Below are 21,171 nucleotides of genomic sequence, written 5' to 3'. Positions count from 1 at the left end.
CATGCGATAGAAAATACAACAAATAAAACAATGAACAGGAACAAGTGCGCTTCAGCAATACGGGTATGATGAATGTAAAATTCTATTATCATTTCACAGCTTTTTACCCTCTCCATCTTACACAGTGTCAGTTCTGCAATTCAGATTCGCTGAGTTTCAAACAGTTGTGTTTTTTGTTATCTATCTATCTATCTATCTATCTGTCTATCTATCTATCTATCTATCTATCTATCTATCTATCTATCTATCTATCTATCTATCTATCTATCTATCTATCTATCTATCTATCCATCTATCTGTCTGACTATCTACCTGTCTATCTATCTGTAGCATTTACACTAAAACAGTAATATGCTTGCTGAGGTATTCACAGAATACAGTGAATGGTTTCTACTGAAGTACGGTCTCTGAATGAAAGAAGTATTTGTGTTGTGTTTGCTGTGATAGGCAGGTGAGAGTTCAAACTTTCCACTGATGACAGTTAGCTTCTGTACACTGGATACATATGTAGCATTTATTGGAAGGATGATAAAGATCTCGTACTCTTACCCCGGTGTTGGATAGAAAAGGCTGCAGCAATGCAATGGGTGCAATGCTTAAAAAATGGTATACACCAGCCACTGGGTTGAGCTTTCACCTGCCTAATGCTACTGGGTCAGTGCAAATGAAGGAGAGGCAACAAGGAGAGGAGAACAGTGTGTACACTGTTAAGATTCATGTGTGATGTTGTCAGTGAGACCTGTTCTTCTATGCTACACTTGATTCCCTATAAAAATTTCTGCTTGTTGTTTTATATAGATATGACTTTTTATATTCAGTACAAATATACATATGCAATTTCATTATAAGATATATTTTCTTTTCAAGGAATATTCTTGAAGAATCATGAAGTGCAAAAGCGAGGTTGGTTCTTGGAAAGCTTTCCAAATTAACCTCTCGTCAAACCGATTGAGGACCTTCTAAAGCATTTTCACCGTCTGCACTCAATGGTATCTTTTTAAAACTGCTTTGAAATGCACCTTTTCCAATTCAAGTCAGCACAGCAAGACTGGCCAGCAGCTGGAAAAACTTTAATCAGTCTAAACATACTAGATTTCAAGGTTGGGTTTAAGTTAGTATGTGATTGAATTCTGGTGGAACATGGCGCAGGTCCATGTGCAGGGACTTATAAATAACCTGCTTACAACCACCTCTAGTAGAGAAAGGCCACTGTGCGATTGTCCAAAATTAGCTTTGACAAATGGGCCCCATCTAGGTGCAAGCCCTTGCTTCTTCTTGTTAGACACTCAAATCCAAGACAGATCAATTTAGATCACTGGCAACGTAATACAGATGTCACAAAAATCTTTCACAGGGAAAGATTCATTATTCTTATAATACAAAGGAACCACAAAAATGTCAACAGAAACCAGGATCCAGGGGATGTTTCCATATAGGGTCATGCAACATGGTGACACTTTATCATCATGTTCTGAGGCGCAGTTTTACAAAAATACATGCATCATGTTATCTTTTTGGATAGAATTAATGTGAAGAAATATATGATTGGCTCTGTGTGATATACTCTCTATGCCAGGTCTGCAGATGGAAATATAATAGATACGTTGGTGCTGTGTTAGTAATTTCTACAAGGAAACACCCCTTGCTTGTTGGCAGGAACATTGAGGATAGACTTTTGGAAGTCTGGCCAATGCTTTGGGCACCAAAAGTTGAAAGAGTATTACATTTCATAAGAATTTTTAATTTGAATAAGAAAGCTTTTCCTCAGTGACACACACGCACCCACGCCATTCAAAACACAAGAAGTAGAAATATCAGTGGATGTTGCATGTGCTCATTCATGCACACACACGTTGTCCATACTCCACACAATTTCTTTTCTTATGATAATTTACCAAACATCTGGGCTTTGTTTTAATCATTAGTATTTTAAAAAGACAGTTCAGTCAAAATAGGTCTCAAGTCTGGCTCTTTTAACTATGAGGGAGCTATTCTTTTGATAATACAGTATTAAGGTATATCCTCAAAGTTTTCATAATCATCCCTTTATGATTCAGTAACTAAAAAAACCTGACTGTCTGACACCCTTAGATAGAATAATAGAACTGGGTGTATTAAAGCAACAGTCAGATTTTGTGTTTTGGACGAATTACACTATTGGCCTTGATGACACACCTATCCAACATTAGAAAAATAAAAGGGACCACTTCAAATGTAGGACACAGCTAAGAATAGAGGACGTCTCTCCTCAGGTGGTTTTAGGATGATCTGTCATCATGGGGGCTCCCATCTGAGTTCTCTGTCTCCCCTTCAGAAATGGCTTGCATGGGGGCTGTGTAGAGGCGGCTGCGTGTACTGTAGCGACTGCTGTTGGCTACAGGGGGGATCCGAGAACGTCCCTGTCGAGATGCAGCTGACATAGGCAGGGTTTTAGGGGTGAAACTCTCAGAGTTGGCTCTGGGAAAAAGGCCTGGTATGTGGATAGGATCCAGGCCAGAAATGTGGGGCTCTTGGAGTGTAGAGGGTAGCTCCTCAGCCTGTCTAATAGCCCCCTCCTGAAGGGGGTCCCCTGGGCTTTTAGGGGTGATAGGGCTCTTTAGAATCTCTGTAGCTGACATGCGGTAGCTGGAATCAGACCTGCTACCTTTCTTCAGCAACAGAAGTTTAAACTCCTCGTTGGACGTGCTGGATTTCTTGGCGCTGCGGTAGATTGGCACAGGGGCTCGTTGTGACCCGGCAGCAGTGGCTAAGGTGGCTGGGATGTTGAGAGGAGGTGCAGGCGGGATAATAACAGTGGAGACAGGGGTCACTGGTGCTGCAGGGCAGAGGCGAGACTTCACATTTAAGTCTCCTGAATCTTTACGTCCCAGGACCTTTCTCTTGGATCTGAATGAAATCAAAGGACAGTCATCCAAGATTTAGAACGTGGATAAACAAGATTAGAAAAAAATCCATGACAAATACACTTCATGCACTACACTATGACACTGTAGACAGATTCAGATATATAATCCACCAATGCAAAATTTACAGCACCTGTGTATCATGGCAAACAAATCCTCAGTTGTCCGAGTCTTGTTGGGTGATGTGATAATAATGTCATCATCCACTTTGGTGTCATCCATCAGAGGGGAGAGCGAATTATCACTGGGTGTGGAATCTGCAGTATAAAACATCCCTATCACATGTCATCTGGTTGTCTGGTCATTTGGTATACAATCAGAGAAATAACCATCATTTTAACCTTTTTTTGTTTATGACTACAGTTTACTACATGATAAACCAGCTATTGTCCAAGCTGTATTTTCAATATAAATTGTGGCAGGTTTCAGTTTTCTGTTATCTTTACAAAAGAGTACTTCTTCTACCAGAATAATCTAACTCACCTTTACTAAAGTAGTCCTCAGTGTCAGGAGTGGTGGAGTCATCTTTGCTCTCCTGTGGCTGCTGCTGATGGGCACTTCTGGTAGCACCTGATGTCACTTCCTCCTCTTCTTCCTGCTCTTCATGTCCTCCTCTCCTTGCATCGCTGATTAGGTAAGGGTGCGATGTCTCCATTGTAGTACCAGGCACTTTGACTGGACTAGCCCAGGGCCCTGAGTCTGAGTGGGATACCCCAGCAAATTCGTATGCTGGGGGTGGAGGGTGGTCCAATCGGATGCCTCCTCTGGAACATGCAGCCCTCGGGGGCTCTTTCACCTGCTCTTCCTCTTCCTCCTCCTCATCTTCATCATCATCATCATCCTGGGAGAACGAGCGCTCCCCCAAAACCCTGAACTCAGGGTGTGCATGAGCTGAGTGCGTGAGCCCTCTGAACTCTGTGTGCGAATGGATATGTGTGTGTAGATCAACAGGCGAAGGATGGGGGGCACGTGGTACGGGCCGATGCAGGGGTGAGCTGTCCTCAGAAAGTTCAGATGATGGGTCCATCCGGGCCCTGAAGGCCGTCATAGCCCAGAAGGTTCCAGGTCCGTAACGGTCCTGTCGGAGTAGCAGGCTTTCATAGGATGGAGGCCCATCAGGGTGGCGGCCAGGGGGAGGTGGTTGCAAGTGTTCAGGGGAGGAGGTGTGGTCATGACATGGGGGTCTGGGAGGTGGTCTGCGAGGAGGCAGAGGCCTTGTGTTAATAGGTGGTGGAGCCAGAGTAGAACCACTAGGAGGGCATTTAGGTCTTGTAGCCGTCTCTGCTCCAATTGCTGTTTCCTGATCTGCAGTGGTAGCATTATCTCTAGATTGGCTAATAGAATGGAGCTGCACTGAACGAAGAGCAGATGGAGTTATTACCAATAGATTGGAGCTGGGAATCGTTAGAGCAGAGTTTGAACTTGGTGGTGGGTTGGCATTTGATGCCTCAGGGGCCAACAACTTTGTCCCAGTGGCTAAAACATTTGCAACTCTGTGTTTGCTGTGGTGGAGCGTGTGTATGTGGTGCGTTCGGTGAGATAGCGTGTGCCTGACATAACCACCATGAAGAACATTGAGATCAAGTTGAGAAGGTGGAGGTGGGAAGTCTGGGTCTCTCTTATAGCCAGAGGAAATCGAAGCCCCATCTCTGGGAAAGTGCTGCAGGGAAGAGAGAGAAGACTTCCTCTCTGGCACTTTGGGCTTTCTCTTGCCAGTTGAGGGAGACAGTGGTCCTGGGAAGAATGCTGCCGAAGAAGAGGGCAAGGTTGAGGTTGGAGTCTCTGATTGGCTGGAATAACCACTTGATGGGGAGGCCAGGCCTGCCAGCTTCTCTGGTGACCCAAGTTTGAATTCTCCAGGTGGGAGAGGTGGACTAGTTGCCCTGTTCTCTAAAGCCTGGGCAAGGACCTGGGTTTGGGTTTCTGTGGAGGAGGAAGAGCTGTCTGGTGATTTGATACACTCCATGACAGTAGTGCCTGTGGCTGTGCTTGAGTTGGACATGGATGTGTACTCACCATTGTTGGACTTTAGCTCAGTGTTGTGAAGCCACAGGTCTGCATAGTCAGATTGCACGGCGCCTTCATCCTTAAATGAGTGTGTATCTGCAGAGCTGAAGGACATGGGCTCTACTATGTCACCCAGTCCCCTTCCCCAAGTTCCCAAAGTCTCTGTGACTAGACAGGATGTCTGTAATGGTTCTGGTGCCCCTCCAAGCTCTAGCTCCAGTTCTAGCTTCATATCTGTGGAAGACAAGGTAAGCTCTTGTTCACTAACCGTCTTTGGTTGATCTTGATCTGCCTGTGTGTCCGTTCCAACGTCAACACCACTACAGGTGTTCTTCAGTGAGGTGGTCCGTCTGGGCGGTGGAGGTTTGACTTTTGGTTTCCTCAGCGGACGACAGGTCCTCCCCAGGGTCATAGTACCTGCCCTGAAGTCAGCTGAGGGCTGAGGGTAAACACCATGGGATAGTGATGTTGCCACAGTCTTGGATTGGCCACAGTCTGGCCCGGGGTCTGCATAGTTATACATGTATCCTCGGTAACTCTGATTACACTCTCCAAAATGCACAGAAGAAGAGTAGAAACCCTCTGTATCAGATAAGTAATGAGAGCTAGACTCTTTTTCAGTGTTGCTGGTCTTGTTGTCCACGAAACAGGTTTGATCTTGTATACCTTGTTTGGAGCTGTACTCCTGCATTAACCCATGGCTTCGGCTCAGATTTTGGGTTTGGTCAGCGTCTTGGTCTGGATCAGTCTGGTCTTGGTCTGGAGGGTATGTCCACTCCCCCTCACTGGCCGTACTGACTCCTGCATCGTCCAGCTGGTCTGTGGCTGAGGATGTGAACGAACTTGATCTGTGGCCCTGGCCTTGGGGTCTGAGGTCTGAGTGGTATGAGGGATCCAAAGAGAATCCCTCATCAATGGCATTGGGCACAGTGTTGAGTGACAGCTCTGAGTCACAGTGGGATGAGCCAGTCAGTGGTGGAGAAGAAGGCGGTGGGATGGTTTCGGATGTCTGAGAGGGGCAGGTGGAGCTAGAACCACTCCAGTTCCCACTTGATGACTGGTGGTCCTCCTTGTGGTCCACATGACTGCCTAGGACCCCTGTTGTAGACATAGAGTGAATAGGGCTGCTGAAAGTATCTGAACTTGATGAAATCTCACAGCTGCCCATATCAGCCTTCCGGGGCAAGCGAGAACGGCCCCTCTCCATCCAGCTGTGTTCTGGGCTCCCTCCTCCTCCACCCCCACGGTCTCTCTCCCCAGATCGCTGTAACCTTTTTAGGCTTCCAAGTTGTAGGGGCTCAGGAGCTGCCTGGTCATCTGTGCTCTCTTCTTCATCCTTCATCATCATCATCTTCATTCTTGGACTAGGGCCAGGTGGGATAAAGTCCTCTGTTTCATATGGTGACAAGTCCTCATCTTCGTCATCATCATCATAATTGTCATCGTCATCCTCATCACTGTCGATCAGACGTCCTCCCTCTCGAGGAAGGCTACGAGAGCGCAAGCGTCCGCCGTGGGCTGCAGCACTAGTGTATGTGGAGTCTGACTGGTCACCCAGGGAAGAAATGTTGCCTGTTGAATGGGAGAGAGAGGCAGGGATTCCCTGATGGCTACGTTGGGCTCTGATACGTCTTCTGGAGGGAGCAGCTGTACCTGAAGAGGGAAAGACAGGAGGGGAAAGAGGGAGACATTTATTAATGTTTTAAATGTCGACTGTATGGACTATACCAAGTTATCATACATAAGTAATTTAAATTCCAGTGTGATCTAGTTTGAAGATGAAAGTATACTGGTTTGATATCATTGGCAGGCTTCAGATGGTTGTCCTGTTTAAACATAGCAATGGCAACGATCTGAGCTGAGCTATCATCACAGCCATAACTGCTAAGTCAAACCGTTTGTAATTGAATTTATAGTTGGTATAACTAAAGCAAACTCCTCACTCTAGTCCCTAAATGGGACTATGAAGAAATATGGGAGTCAGATCAAATAACCAAATATACTTGTTCATTCTCAGAAACTTACAAGCTATAAGGAAATCATCTGTCTGGCAGCCAGAATCACGAGTGTGATGGAGGCGACCACTGATTAAGAGGTCTTCCTGACAGAGAGAGAGTTGGTGTGGGTTGGCATGGACTATCACGGTGCGCTCTCTTGCTACAGGTGATTCATCTGAGTCTGAAAGCAATGAGACAAAGCATGTTGACTATTAGTCCTACAGGTAATGGCAACATTTTACACACTAGCTTTATTGCTGAGAACCGGGACCTCCCTTATTCATGATCAGATTGTAAACAAATCCAAAGTAAGCCATCAAAAAGCACATTATGTGGATGCAAAAAGAAAGGTGAAAGCATCTGAAATGTGCATGACAATTATCCATTGCATTATGAAACTGCATGCATGTGTAACTACACGTAAATAGGTCAAAGCTGAACCAGGAAGTAGCCCACAAGTAGCTAGTACAGTTTGGGTGACTTTTTTTATTGACTGCCCAGAATTTTTGTTTGCATGTGATTGTTGCTGCTCATTTAGCTTGCCCTCATTAACTCATGACTGTATTAGCAAGATCACCTCATTCCCAGATCTCAGCAGTTAAATTGGAATAATATTAGTTTTAACAATAGAAATTTGCCAAAACTACAAGATTAAGACCCATAGTCCTAAATTTTCCAAGTGTGCTCTTTAACATACCCATGTCCTGTTGTACTCTTTTGGGTATTCCTGTGATAGTCTTCCTCCTCCTCAGCTTCCTTCTCCTCTGAAGAACCGACTGGGAATGGACTAGAGAGCAACGAGCACTTGCTTCCCTGTCAAACCCAACTCCTGCAATAACAACACAGAAGCCATAAACCATATAAAAAGCTAATATTTAATATATTTCTAGATCAGATTATTAGATTAGATTCCTGATTTTCATGCAGGCAGTCTGTATTTTATTCCTGATTTGGGAACAGTTGCTGTTTGGTCCCTTGTTTGGTCACTTGTTAGCATGATTGCCACACAATAACAAGTTCCTGTTTTGATCCTCTCTAGGGCCAACCTTGCTCTTTCTTAATTTTCCTATTTTATTCTTCGTCTTACCTGTGACGTTGATGGGTATGATGCAGGAGGAGACGGAGTGAGAATCAGCAGTTGACTTCTGATCTGATGGTTGGAGGTTTTCCTTGGACCAGTTTGTCTGTTTATCCTGGGTCGAGGGGGCACTGGGGACTGAGGCCTTGGCTCTGTGCCCTCCCAGGAGCTCGCCACCTTCACCTTCCCCTGTCGAGGTAGCCTGGAAGGAACAGACGGACAGCAGCAACATTATATACTTGGTAGGTGCTGATACAGTCCTACAGTTTAAATACTTAAGTTGCTTAGTTGGATACACTAAAAGGAATTATTTACAATGGTGATGTGTAGCATGAAATAGCCACAATTTTACCATTTCTCTATGTAATGGCAAAAACAATACCAAAGGTATTGCAGAGTAAGGCTATCAATATTTAAATACAAAATGTCATTACAGGATAAACAGAAAGTTATAACAAAGCAAATGCTTGATACCTTTCTATTCCATGGAATGAAGATGCAACCTTCAATAGGATGAAGTGAGTAAAAGCACTCAAACTATGAACAAAAATTTAAAGAAAAGACAAAAGAAAAACAAAAGAACAGATGACATGACTAATCCAAAACAACAACGATTGAATACATTTTACAATAAAAATTAATAAAGGAAAGTCAAAAGGTGAAAGATGAATGAGAAAGGTAGAGTTGTTTCATTTTGCCTCTCTTAAAATAATTTCCACTATGTTAAAATCTTGTTTATCCTGTCTTTCAGTCGCTACATTAAGGAAAACCTGATTTGAAATTTCAGGCAGTAGAAGTCTGGTATCGTTGATTGATTGTTTGTTCACCATTTAAACATCTTTCTTACCTTTCTTTGGGTCATCTGAATATCTGCTTCTCTCCCCGGCCTCTCCTGTGGTAGAGCACACACATACACATAACTATTGCAGAGTATGCAGGTAAAATATGTGTCTTTCACAGATGATATAAGAGATGATTTTTAAAAAAAATTTCTGACTATTACTTTTCTTACTTTTCTCTGTATGGTCTGGATTTCTGTTTCTCTCATAGTCCTCTCCTTGAAGAGAATCAGAAAGAAAGAAGTGAGATTGAGCATGTTCTGAACATAATATAAGTATAATGTATACCGATACCGGTACCAATACGACACTATAATAAAAGTAGAATAAAACACTTTTATACTGGAATACTTTCATACTATTGTAGTGCTGTAGTGCGGTGTAACATGAACTCTCAGACACGCAGCAGTGACTGTACACACAGGTGCATATCACACAAATCTCACTGCAGGCGTCTACGTGTTTGACATTAACAGACATGAACACAGACAAAGTTTTACCTTCCTGGGTTGATAGTCTAACTCTCGCTCCCTCTCTGCTCTCTCTTGCTGCATGGCAACATCAGAATGAGATATTGTGTCAGTTTATTGAAACACGTATCTAATAATAATCAAAGGGGTCAATAAGCACAATAATTATTAATACAAACAAATGGATGGAACCATGGAAAATGCGTTTACAATGGAAAATGCATTTTTGATGTTCTACTTGTCTTCCTATCCCAGACCTCACTCAACATGTACAATGCAAACTCTCCAATTGTTCAGTGGTTAACTTTGTTTACTTTTGTTTACTTTTTATGATTTTTGCAACTGTACCATATTGCTGAGACTCGTCACACACATAATCCCTGAATTTATTGGACAAGTGTGAGCTGCTTGATAAGAAATACAACTACATAATATGCCTTCGTTCCTTCCATTTAAATTGAACCATTGCTGGATAAACGCCAACTGATTGGTTGATTGGGAGATTATGCATCATCCTTACCGCTCGTGCCAGGCGACTCCTCTGCTGCCGGCGGATGCTGTGTGGTGAGGGGAAGGTGGGCATTGGGGGTGCCACTGAGATGGAGATGGTCACCCTGTTTCTCTCCCGACTCGTGGAGCGGTGGTGCTGTTGTTCGTCTGTGAAACCCAAACACAAACATGAAACCTTCCAATCCATGTCATTTGTGTAGAACATAATGCAGCTGTGCAGACGGGATCAGCCTCTCTCACCTCGGTGCAGGGCTCTGAGACTGAGCTGGGCGCTTCTGTGCAGCTCCTCCAGACATGGTGGTCGCGTACAAGGATGAAACACATTGTGTTGCTGGTGCCATGGAGCTTGATAGTGAAGCGACAGCTTGCTCTCTATATCCAGGTTCGACACCGCTAAGATGAGAAAGGTAAGAAATAGAACATGTTGTAAGTCAACTGGTCTACACTTGAATGCTGATCTGTTAGTGTCCTATAATTTGTCTGTTAACCTCAAGAACTCAACAATGAAGCACACAGCTGACTACCCTGTCAACTTAAAATTTGCCTAGAACCGCACAAACTACCAGTATTCTGTGTTGTAGCACTACCTGTTGCCAGGTGGGCTGTATGTCAATTAGTTTGATGTATTTTGATTGAACATTTATTTGATTACATTATCAAATAAACTGTTTAAGGTCTTAAAACTTCACAGGACCCTGGAGTTTAGACAATGATCATGCAGGATTCACCTTGTGGCCCTAAATGTATATTGTGCTTTAGTAATGCATTTAATCAAATTAACCTTTTATATGTCACAAACCATTGACACATTTTTAACCTGAGGTTTCTGGGGCTTCTTGGTGTTTCGGGTTAGTGCATTATCCAACTGGTAATCCTGAATTGTTTAGGCCTTAATATGAAATATTATTTCTAAAAAATAGTATTTTTGTAGTTCTGAGAATCAAATGTGTTAGTTTAAGACATGGTTCGTGCCAACATGATACCTGTTCCACCAGCATCCGAGAGAAAACAGCAATGCAAGAAACTGCAATAATCTGAGATCCAGGCCAGAATTTACAATTTACCACTATAGGCAGAGGCCTCTCTAAAAGCCACTGAAGCCAGTCAAGACATGGAAATACACAAAACGAAGGTGTTGATACACAAAGAATATTCAGAGAGTTTGATGTAAGGCATGTCACAATCCTCTTTCTACACTGTACATTCAAATACTGTATGAGGCAAGGCAAAGACATACCAGCAGGTGGCAGCTTAACACGCCTCACTACTACACTCATACACCAGCACGCCTCTGTCCATTTCTCACAGTCGTCCATGTTCATTGCCACCAAAACTATTATCATTTAAAATAACACAAACCCTACTATCATGAATAATTCACACCTGAGAATCTACGACTTTCAGTTTCAAAGATTAAAACAGTTGATTTACAGACGAGGAGAGAGAGAGAGAGAAGGACTGTGATTATCCATCTCTTTTATCTGCTCTCAGAACCCCTTTAGCTTTTATTATGAAATCTATTTCCTGTCTTTTTAAATCAGAATTGTAATTGCGATTGTGCCCTTGAAAGCTACACTGTACATCAGTAGCCAGGCAACCTTTCATTGCTCATCAAGGCTCGCATTTGGCTGCAATTAAATCAGCTAGCCCACATCAGCAACATTCGGCTGATTTCAAACTACAAGGTTAAAGACTCACAGAAGGCCAGCTTATTCACTCTAGATAAACAATTACACAGCGCTCTGCCCCAAAGACTGTCACATACAGGTAACATCATTACCTTATTTTGCACATCACACCTTGCATCTTTAACAATCATGAAGATAATGATTATAAAACGCAACTAAAAGACTCTGCAAATATTCTGAATATTCTTCCCTTGTGTAAACACACTTGCAAGAAATACTATGCATTCCAGTAGAGGAAAAATACATAAAAACTGAAATTTAAAGACAAATTCAAATAAATGTAACATGTATAGGACCACAATGAAATGTGTCACTTTGGGCATTATTTTTTGTTTTCCCTAAAAAACTGAAATGTTAAAGGGAATCCCTGTGTAAGTTTCATAGAGATAATCTTCTCGTTAAACAGACAGTTGTGCAAAAAACATACCTCGATACTTTGTTATTCCTAATTGTGAGTGGCAATTACCATCGATCGAGTGAAAAAAGCAGGGAAAGAGAAGTACCAGTAGAATATTGGAACCAACGGTCTTTCTATGTAGAAGGTGCTGACCTAGTTGTTGTGACACAGTTAAATTAGTGGATATGTTACTGTGGCTTTACTGCTGGCCAGCACACTTGTTTCCCTGATATTTCTTCTCGCTTGCCCTTCCTTATCTTCCCTTTTTATGCCATTTCTTTGCTTCCCCTCTTGCTGCTGCTACTAAGGTGTCTCCTCATCGTTATCATTAAGCTGTAGTGGTAAAACTGAAAAATGTTCACTGTTGCTTTAGTCTGTATGTCATCAAAAAAAAACGTAACCACCTGAAAAGGCATCATTGGAGGCAACATTGAAAACATACCTGGCAGGTGATTGGATTAACTATCTGTCTATCAAACTCCTTGCAGAAGCCAATCAGGAGAAGAGAGAAAACACCTTTACATCGAGACAACCTGTCAATGCCGCTCTCTTCTCTGAATAAAGAAAAACTCTCCAGTTCTGATAAAACTGATGCAACTGCAGCATCTAAGATAACCTCTTTAGGAGCCGCCATTGTTTTGAACAGGCGGTCACTTCTCGTGTCGTGTAGTAACCCCCGAACCCCCCTCAACTGCCAGTAGCTCCTCACAGGATGCCGATTGACTGGCTAACTTTCCCTCTGAACACAAACGTATTACTTGTGGCAGAGACTATCTTTACTGAAGCACAAACACATTACTTGGAGCCTGACGAGATGGATTTGCGTATGACGTGAGCCCGCATTTCTCGTTTGAAATCGAGTTATCTCGAGGATTCAGCTGCTGTGCAAGGTTTCTCTGCACTATTTAAGACATAAAACATTCTGCAATAAATGATCATTTGTATCTGAAATGGTTTTTCCACCAAAAAAGTCTTATTGTTAACAAATCTTAAAATCACAACTGCTCCTCAAGAATATATGAAGATGCAGATATTGTTAATATACTTCACTGAAAAGTCAATTCTCAGTGTATGTATGCTGGAGGTGTCATGTTTCAACATCACACTTGTTTACATTGCTTCCTGCACAATAGTAGATGTGTTACATGCAGATTTAAGGTGTGCACAGAGAAACTTTCCACCTTGAGCAGATTAATGTGAAAACAGCCTTCTAGTGTCAAACTGCATATTCATCCGTCTGCACTGTGAAACTCAAACATCAACGTCTGCCTACAAAGTCTAGAAATATTATAGAATACATGCATAGCTAAAAAAATATCAGCCACATTCCATTAGCTGTAGCTTTAGAGTCCATTTTCAGGCTGCCACAATAACTAAATAAACATATATTATTATATTATTATCAGACTGTTCGAGATCACCATTTCCCTCTTGACCACTCAGTCCTGTACCTCACTGACCTTTCCTCTGACGGAAACTTACACAGCCCTAAAGAGACTCTGGTAAACATTTGCATTCAGCATCTTTTAGAGTTTCACCTCTCATTCCTACCTGCATTGTCCCGCCTCACTCTTGTTGTTCTGCACCTCCTCTTCCTCATCTGCATTCGATTGTACTGAAGCCTATGCTGGGAGTTACCCATCGCTAACATCCAGGACCAAACATGGCTGAGCACACATACACGCCAATCTAACGCACACTGCCTGTCTTGCTCTCTTTCTGTCTTTTACCCATCTTCTTTCTCCTACTTACTGTATCCCTCCATCACTGTTTCCCCTCACCCTGAAATCTGCAGGTGCAGTGTCAGCAACTTGCAGTGTCATCATCAGGACTTGCATGCCAACAGCATCAAGAGAGGGGAGGGGAGGGGAGGAGGTACATTGAAAAACAAGGTAGAACGCATATAACACTATGTAGTAAAGAAATGCAGTGCAACACAGAGGAGATGCTGCAATTCATGGACCTTAAGCACTCCAAAGACAGCGTTTCACAGGTTAAACAAAAGCTATGCAAATGTATGGTCAAGTTCTTTATGTACTTGGATGCAATTTAGATTTTGTGCTGAAAATGTTTGATTAAGGATCTAAAGCGGCTTCAAACGGCTAAGGTAGTAATGATAAACATCAGCAACACCAACAAAAAGATGTCTAGGTGGTTCAAACTAAATGTTGTGATACACAACTTGTAGATAGAAAGGAAGAAAGAAATAGAAACTGCAACAGAATTGCTAAACAATATGAGTGAGAGGAGAGATGGTGAGAAACAGAGGGACGGATGGCTGAGGAAATGAAATAATTTGATCATATTTCAACAAGCTAGAATCTATAATATGTTGTGACCCCTGTAAATCATCAAGGTTTAAATGCAAATACTAGTGGTGAGGTGTCCAAAAGCCCCAGTGTGCTTCATCCAAAGTGTTTCTTGGTTGGTAAACAGGGTTTTAAACCTCCACCGCCCACAACTTTCTGATGTTGTAATTTGGGGGTGGGAGGTCTGTGTCTAACAGTTTCTCTCATCTCATCTCATCTTCATCCGCTTATCCGGGGTCGGGTTGCGGGGGCAGCAGCTTTAGCAGGGGACCCCAAACTTCCCTTTTCCGGGCCACATTAACCAGCTCTAACTGGGGGATCCCGAGGCGTTCCCAGGCCAGTGTGGAGATATAATCTCTCCACCTAGTCCTGGGTCTTTTGGAAATCTGAAATCCATCATTCATGCCCACTTCAAACCTTGAAAAAGTAGGGGGCGTTTGAACTTCTCTCTTAAGTTCTCTTTCATTTTTTTAAACATTACTTCTGCTGGCATTCATGTGAACAACCAAGTGAAACAGTATGAGTGTCTTCCAGGAGAGACTGTGAAAATGTACATCTTTCTTCCCATATTTAGCCTATTTTCACGTCTTTCTCCTTTCGATGAACTGCGAGTGTCACCGTTTAAAACATCTTCACCAACTTTTGCTTTCCGACATTATCAGACTATATGTGGTACAAACTGGTTCTTGTCAAGCATACCCTGAGTAAAACTAGCTCAAGTGCTGGCATTAAAATTCAGAGATCTGGTGGAATTTAAGACTGCAACAAACAATGTACGAAGCAAGGAATCATTTACTGACTGGCAATAAACACAAACTGTTCTCAGACAGAGAGAAGGGTTGTAATTAATGGGTAAATTAAATCTGAAACGACATTGTGTTCACACCACTCTTGACTTGAAAACAGAGATTATTGGATGGATTAATCGATAGATGGATAGACTCTCTGTGGGCAGGGGTTTTCAAGAGCATTTACCGTACACATCAGCCCTTATGAACTGTGGTTCGATGATAGTGAGCAGCCGAATATAATTTGCCTCACATGCACAAACTAACAAGAAGTTACAAGTACTTTTCACTGCAAAATCAAGAGACCCTGTTTATGGGCCAACATTTGCGAAAATGTATGTGGTGTGTGTCAGGAGAGCCATCTCAACTAACATGTCAATGTCAAAGCAAAAATTTTAAGTGTGTGATGCACAGTTGGTGAGTTATTGGCTAAAATGTTAAAGTGTTTTTATGGCACCACTTCAGCCTCATTGGGCTAATGGGTCTTATTTTTATTACCTGAATTAATCTTATCCGGAAGCCTTGGCTGACGTGTGCTTTTATGGTCTCTGAGATCCACAAACTTTTAAGGAATAAGGAGAGCAAGAAGAACGAGACAGAACAAGAACTATGATAAAATAAAATAATAGTATGGGGGTCAGTTGCAGAACACAGCAAGCCATTGAACAGCTCCGGTTCTTTTGTTTTGCACAGAGGACACAGTATAAAGAGAAATGCCAACAAAGTATAATAAAGACAAATACATCACAACCAGACAGTTATGACATTTACAATGAGAACACTGACTCTCCACATGTCATCGCTTTAATATTGCTCTTGCTCTTTCTGGTACAGCGATATGATTTTGTCTCTCCCTCTCTCTCTGTCTCTCTCTCTCTCTCTCTCTCTCTCTCTCTCTCTCTCTCTCTCTCGCTGGTCCAGATGTGAGTGAATGTAAGTCATTAGTGGAGAATGTATTATGGTGTATCTGGGTCAGGCAGCACACTCCCTATGGCAGTAGCTGCAGAATCTTGTCATAGTAGACAGCTGTTATATAAGAAACACTAGCTGGCCAGTTCTGAAGAGGAAAAAGTGTGCACTGTTTGTCGACCTGCAACGGCTCAGCAGTCACACCAAGCACCACCTCTTCATCTCATCGACATTAGTAATATTCATTTTATATATTGATGTCAGCAGTTTGTTTCAGCCACAGTGTTAAAACTGCTGCGACTTTTGCAAAAACAACACTTTTGTTTTCTGGAATAATTTTACCTCCCCACTGGCTGAGCATACGTAGTGGAAGGCAGTTAATACATAATCAACACATAACCAAAGCCCCCATCACTTTGTTAACCCTTCATTGAAGCTATATATAAACTACAGTTTCATTTCTTGGTTAATCAACCAATAAAATGACACATAATAAAAAACAAGTAATTAAAGACCATCGTAGGTTCCTACAACAGTTCAAAATCCAAATACTGTACTGTTTACTATTAGAAGACTAAAAAAGCCAGGGAATATTAGAAATATATAGCCAGTTATATATATAGCCATAGCTATAGTCAGTCAATTCTTTTCTCTTTTTTTGGTGAAAAGAAAAAAAAAGCTGACATGATTAGTTGATAAAAATTGATAAAATGGTAACAGATTAATGTTCTGTCCATAAACATATTCATTAATTGACTAATCATTACAACTCAAGATTTTTTTTACACTTTAATTAAATATACAAACTAGATGACTTGTGCATCATTGTATAAGTCATCTAATTTGAATGTTTAATTTCAGTGTAAAAATCTTGCATCATTGTACAGAATTTCTTTTTTTTTTAATTCAGCCTGACATGTTTGATGTCTTTGAAAACTTTGGGTTCGGGACACTTTTCTTTTCTTTGTAATTTCAGCTCATAATAAAAAACAACCTCATGCCCACAACACTGTAGTGTGCACATACAGTGAATAATTAGCAAAAATAGCATCTTATTGAAAATGCATTGAGATTGAATTTGGCACAATGTAACACAGACCGTCAATACTGTTTTAGATGACAGTGAGCTGATCTGATAACATTGCCACAGTGTTGTCACATTGCTGTCTTGATTAAAAGTAATGTCACAGTATAAACAATGATCACAGGAACTAAACAGGTAATGACAGGTTTTAAGGAACACACTGAGGCACATACAGTACCTTTGGATCGCACAGGGACACAGCCTAGACCGAGACAAGCCAAAGCCATGGTCAGCAGCTGTCTACTCTCTCTTCTTTGTTTCCTCTTTTTTGCCTTTCCCTGTCGCTCCTCCCTTTCTCCTGCAGACTTCTTGTCATCTGTCTCTCAATAATGCCACCTACTTTACTTTACTCCTGCAGACCTTTCTGAAACATTCCTGTGCAAGACCAACATCCAGACTAGCAACATCTGCAGACACAGACCCTCCCCCTCCACCTCCTCACCCACCCACCTGCTGTCCCTGCTCTCGCCTCCCTTCAGCTGACCCAACACGTCACCCACAACAAATATGTCTCCTTTGTCCATCATGAGGACGTTTCACTTTGGCCTAGCCGAGAGTTACATCGCACTCATGACGAATGATGCACCTGAGCTTCATCACAAACTCAAACCCTTCTCTGTTGAATCTACGTTGTCTCTATGAGTCACCCCCGTCCGCCGGTGTCAGATGGTAGGATCCTGCCCTGCCATGGCATGGCCTGTCCCTGACCGTAATCTCTTCATGATGCAGTAATATGTGGAGGGAGGGGGCGGGCGGTTCAGCCACAAAGTATTAATGTATTAATCCACCACATGCTGGGAATATGTATCACATGTTAAATCCTTCTATTGCTGCCACCAAAGAGTAAGGAGAGGACACCTGACTTTGTTTTAGTTTTTACAATCGAATAATTGATGAACAGTAAATCAGTGAGGCAGAAATTGGACATCTTAGGCCATATTTTGAGAAGCTGGAAGCAAATTATTCTCAATATCATACTGTGTCATCATCAAGGAAATGCAGTCTTTCCCGACACTGTTTACGAAGAGTCAACATCCCCATGCTGTTGCAAAATAAACAGCATGAAACTCACACACAGAGACAGAGAGAGTGTAGGCTACGAGCACCCTGCCCGGTAATCTGCTGTAATCTGGAGCTCTGGCAGTTCACTGACTTTGGAGTAGAACTGGCGGAGCTGGCAGTCTGCTGGAGGAGCTTTCAGCCTCCCGCCGTGGCCGGGAACAACACAGACACACTGAAAATATACGCACACACGCGCAAACCCACCACATGTCCACAAGCACTTCACCGCAGTGGTCAACATCAGCACAAACAGAGGAGAACGTGGCTGTGAATATTAAATGTGCAGACGTTCCTTGTGGCTTGCCTCAGTTATTTGCAGCCGTTTCTCTAAACAGGACTGCTGGGAGGTCTTTAATAGCTTGCTGTCCCCGGGGTTGTTTGTCAGTCGTGGTATTGAGTGATCTATGAAACATCAGGGCCGGATCACAGACCTTTCAACCGCATATGAGCTGCATCGTAGCCTCTTGGGTAGTGGCTTGTCCTGCCTGGGGAATTTAGGCTAAATCACTTAATCAGTTTCATCTTTCAAGTCACTTAAAACACACGTTATAGAACTGTTTTTATATAGGGATCATGCTCAATACTTCGTATAAAATACCTCTTTTCCTGCCCCCTCTTTTTTCCCCTATATTTTAGTCTGTGTCCTCCTTTCACACAAAATGAATAAATCATACTACCCCCATTCCCTTCTCCCATTCCTCTTTCCCCAGCTGCACACCTGCACTATTGTTCAGCCTCCCTCCCTCACTCCCTCTGTTCTGCCCCTCTGACCGGCACGTTTCTATAACGGTTTGAGGCCTTTCTGTAATGGCGAGCAGAGGTGAGTCACAGTGTCTGACAATAAATCCAGAAGTCTTATTTATACCCCCCACCATGTCACAGTTAACCCAACAGGCCAGAGAAAATATCAACAACATAACAGCAGGTTAAATGTTCAAGGGATTATTTCCTGGCTCTGCACACGCTTTTTATCCAACATTAACCAACTCCACAGTAAGTGCTCGTGTGCTGCCCCTTAGTGGCACAGCATGAACACTACACACTACTAGTGATGCTGTATGTCTGTGTCGACTGAAAGTGTTCGGGGGATTTGTGAGTGCTGCCATATGTTTATCATGTAGTTTTCTATATGTTAAGACTGAAAGAAGGGATGATCCAACTGACAAACCAACCAACCAAAGTATGCATACTGTAGTAAACATCCTAATGGAGAAAATAAGGTCACTATTCTGTACAACAAAAAAACATTTTCTTTGATTTTACACTTGGAGTTAGATGAGAAGATTGTTACCATGCTCTTTGTAAGGTAATTGTATTAATTAGCTTAGCTTAGCATAAAGGCCGGCTAAGAAATGTTTGGCACATAACCTCCCGTAACACAGCCTGTTGTTTTTACACTTTTACATGTTTTTTGTGCATAAGTGTTAAAACAACAGGATACAGGTGCAACAATATCATGTGTTGTAAACAAGATATTCAATGTCAAATAGTGAGCTTTAAAGGTCTAGGTTGGTGGATTTTTAAACTTGGCTGTAGTTTCATATTTACCAGACATACAGTATATGAGATACTAAGCATGTACTGTATATGTTCTGTTTACTTCAGTCTTTACCCTCAATTAATTAATGTTGTTTTGACTCAGTTGCACAAGTAGTAGTGCTTAATTGAATACACACATACCATTTTGACAGAAGAAAAAATACGTTGTTGCTGTTGTGAAATGAGGAGTTTAAACCTATATATTTTGCACTCAATATGAGGCAAAAACAAACCATGAACAGAACAATACGTGTCTCTGAGTGGAGAATAGCAGCAGCAGGAGATCAATGTTTTATCATCTCATGTTGTTGCAGGGTTCCTCTCAAACCTTTGTGAGCCTTCTGCATTTTTCCCAATCCTCATCAATATTGAAACATTGTTCCTAAAGAGGCAGTAATCAGGGGAGGGAATATGGAGAGAATAACAGACTAGTGTAAACTACAGGCACAATTTTTCTATTCTTTTCTATTTGATCGATGGTAATCCCTGTATCCTTTGTCCGATCAGTGCGTTAGTTTGGAAACATGCAGACAAATTAGCATGAGGTACCAGTTGGGGTCTTTTGGTTTGGATAAACTGTTATGCCTGGTATTGTAAATCACATGCTTTACATTCATCTGCTTGCATAAGTTACTTAACATGGATTTTGGTTTACCCTGGTCACTAGAACAGAAACAACAAATACTCTGGTTCTCTGTGTTTCTAGCTTCCCCTAACAACTTATTCAGACCACAAATGACGTCGTCTGACTGTTCTGTGATATTTGGACTGATGCTAAACAGCACCTGGTTTTATTAATGCTCTCCTCTCTGGGTTTAGCAGTTACCAGTCCTGGACCTGCAGTCTTTATCTTCTTTTTTTTCTTCCAAGTTTGATAAAGGGACACTACTCCGAAGCAGAGGTTATTTTTTTCTTAAAATATCGTAATACCTCCATGCTGTAATACCTTTGTAACATAGCTTTCAGGAGGCAGGCTGGAGGATAGATCAACCACATGCAATTTTCCCTTTTTTTCTATTTTATTTGAGGGGCAGAAAATGATTAAATAACTCTAAGAAAAGGAAAAAAACTGACAAATGAGATATGTTTGCATGGAAAAAAACATTTTTTTTTTAAATCTCACACATTATTTCCTGACCAGTAGAATTATCTTGATTACTTATAAAAGTCTGTGACGAGCAAAGCTTCAGTTGTTTTTGACTGAAATTGCTTTGAGGATAACGATGACCTGGACGAATGAGAACATTCACAGGCTTCAGTTAAAAGATAAGGGCCAAAAAACAACAATTAATTGATCTCACTAACAATGATTATCCCTATCCAAAGCATGTACCATAGAACTCCTTTGTTGTCATAATTTATATTATTAAAACACATCACTGAGCGGGCAAGGTGGCACGGTGGTGTGGTGGTTAGCACTGTCACTTCACAGCAAGTGTTCCAGGTTTGAATCCGGGCTGGGGCCCTTCTGTGTGGAGTTTGCATGTTCTCCCCGTGTCTGCGTGGGTTTTCTCCGGGTACTCCGGTTTCCTCCCACAGTCCAAAGACATGCACGTGTAAGGTTAATTGATGACTCTAAATTGCCTGTAGG

General features: G+C 42.0%; 1 protein-coding gene across 1 annotated transcript in view; it reads right to left on the bottom strand.

Moving 5' to 3' along the window:
- Positions 1 to 2,258: 2,258 nt before the first annotated feature.
- Positions 2,259 to 21,171, bottom strand: part of nhsb (Nance-Horan syndrome b (congenital cataracts and dental anomalies)) — a gene marked incomplete at both ends in the record, with an annotated part of 49,162 nt that continues 30,249 nt past the window's right edge. Inside the window, 12 exons of the mRNA XM_083931942.1 lie at positions 2,259 to 2,886; positions 3,037 to 3,160; positions 3,387 to 6,563; positions 6,936 to 7,088; positions 7,605 to 7,736; positions 7,995 to 8,187; positions 8,460 to 8,522; positions 8,833 to 8,877; positions 8,998 to 9,042; positions 9,325 to 9,372; positions 9,815 to 9,951; positions 10,045 to 10,197. Coding sequence (XP_083788068.1) covers positions 2,259 to 2,886; positions 3,037 to 3,160; positions 3,387 to 6,563; positions 6,936 to 7,088; positions 7,605 to 7,736; positions 7,995 to 8,187; positions 8,460 to 8,522; positions 8,833 to 8,877; positions 8,998 to 9,042; positions 9,325 to 9,372; positions 9,815 to 9,951; positions 10,045 to 10,197 — 4,898 coding nt within the window. The remainder of the gene's footprint in view (positions 2,887 to 3,036; positions 3,161 to 3,386; positions 6,564 to 6,935; positions 7,089 to 7,604; positions 7,737 to 7,994; positions 8,188 to 8,459; positions 8,523 to 8,832; positions 8,878 to 8,997; positions 9,043 to 9,324; positions 9,373 to 9,814; positions 9,952 to 10,044; positions 10,198 to 21,171) is intronic.

The sequence above is a fragment of the Echiichthys vipera genome (genome assembly GCF_963691815.1).
Source record: "Echiichthys vipera genome assembly, chromosome: 1".
Taxonomy (NCBI): Eukaryota; Metazoa; Chordata; class Actinopteri; order Perciformes; family Trachinidae; genus Echiichthys; species Echiichthys vipera.
The sequence above is the reverse complement of the archived record's forward strand: the minus strand, read 5'-3'. Positions and strand labels throughout refer to the sequence as shown.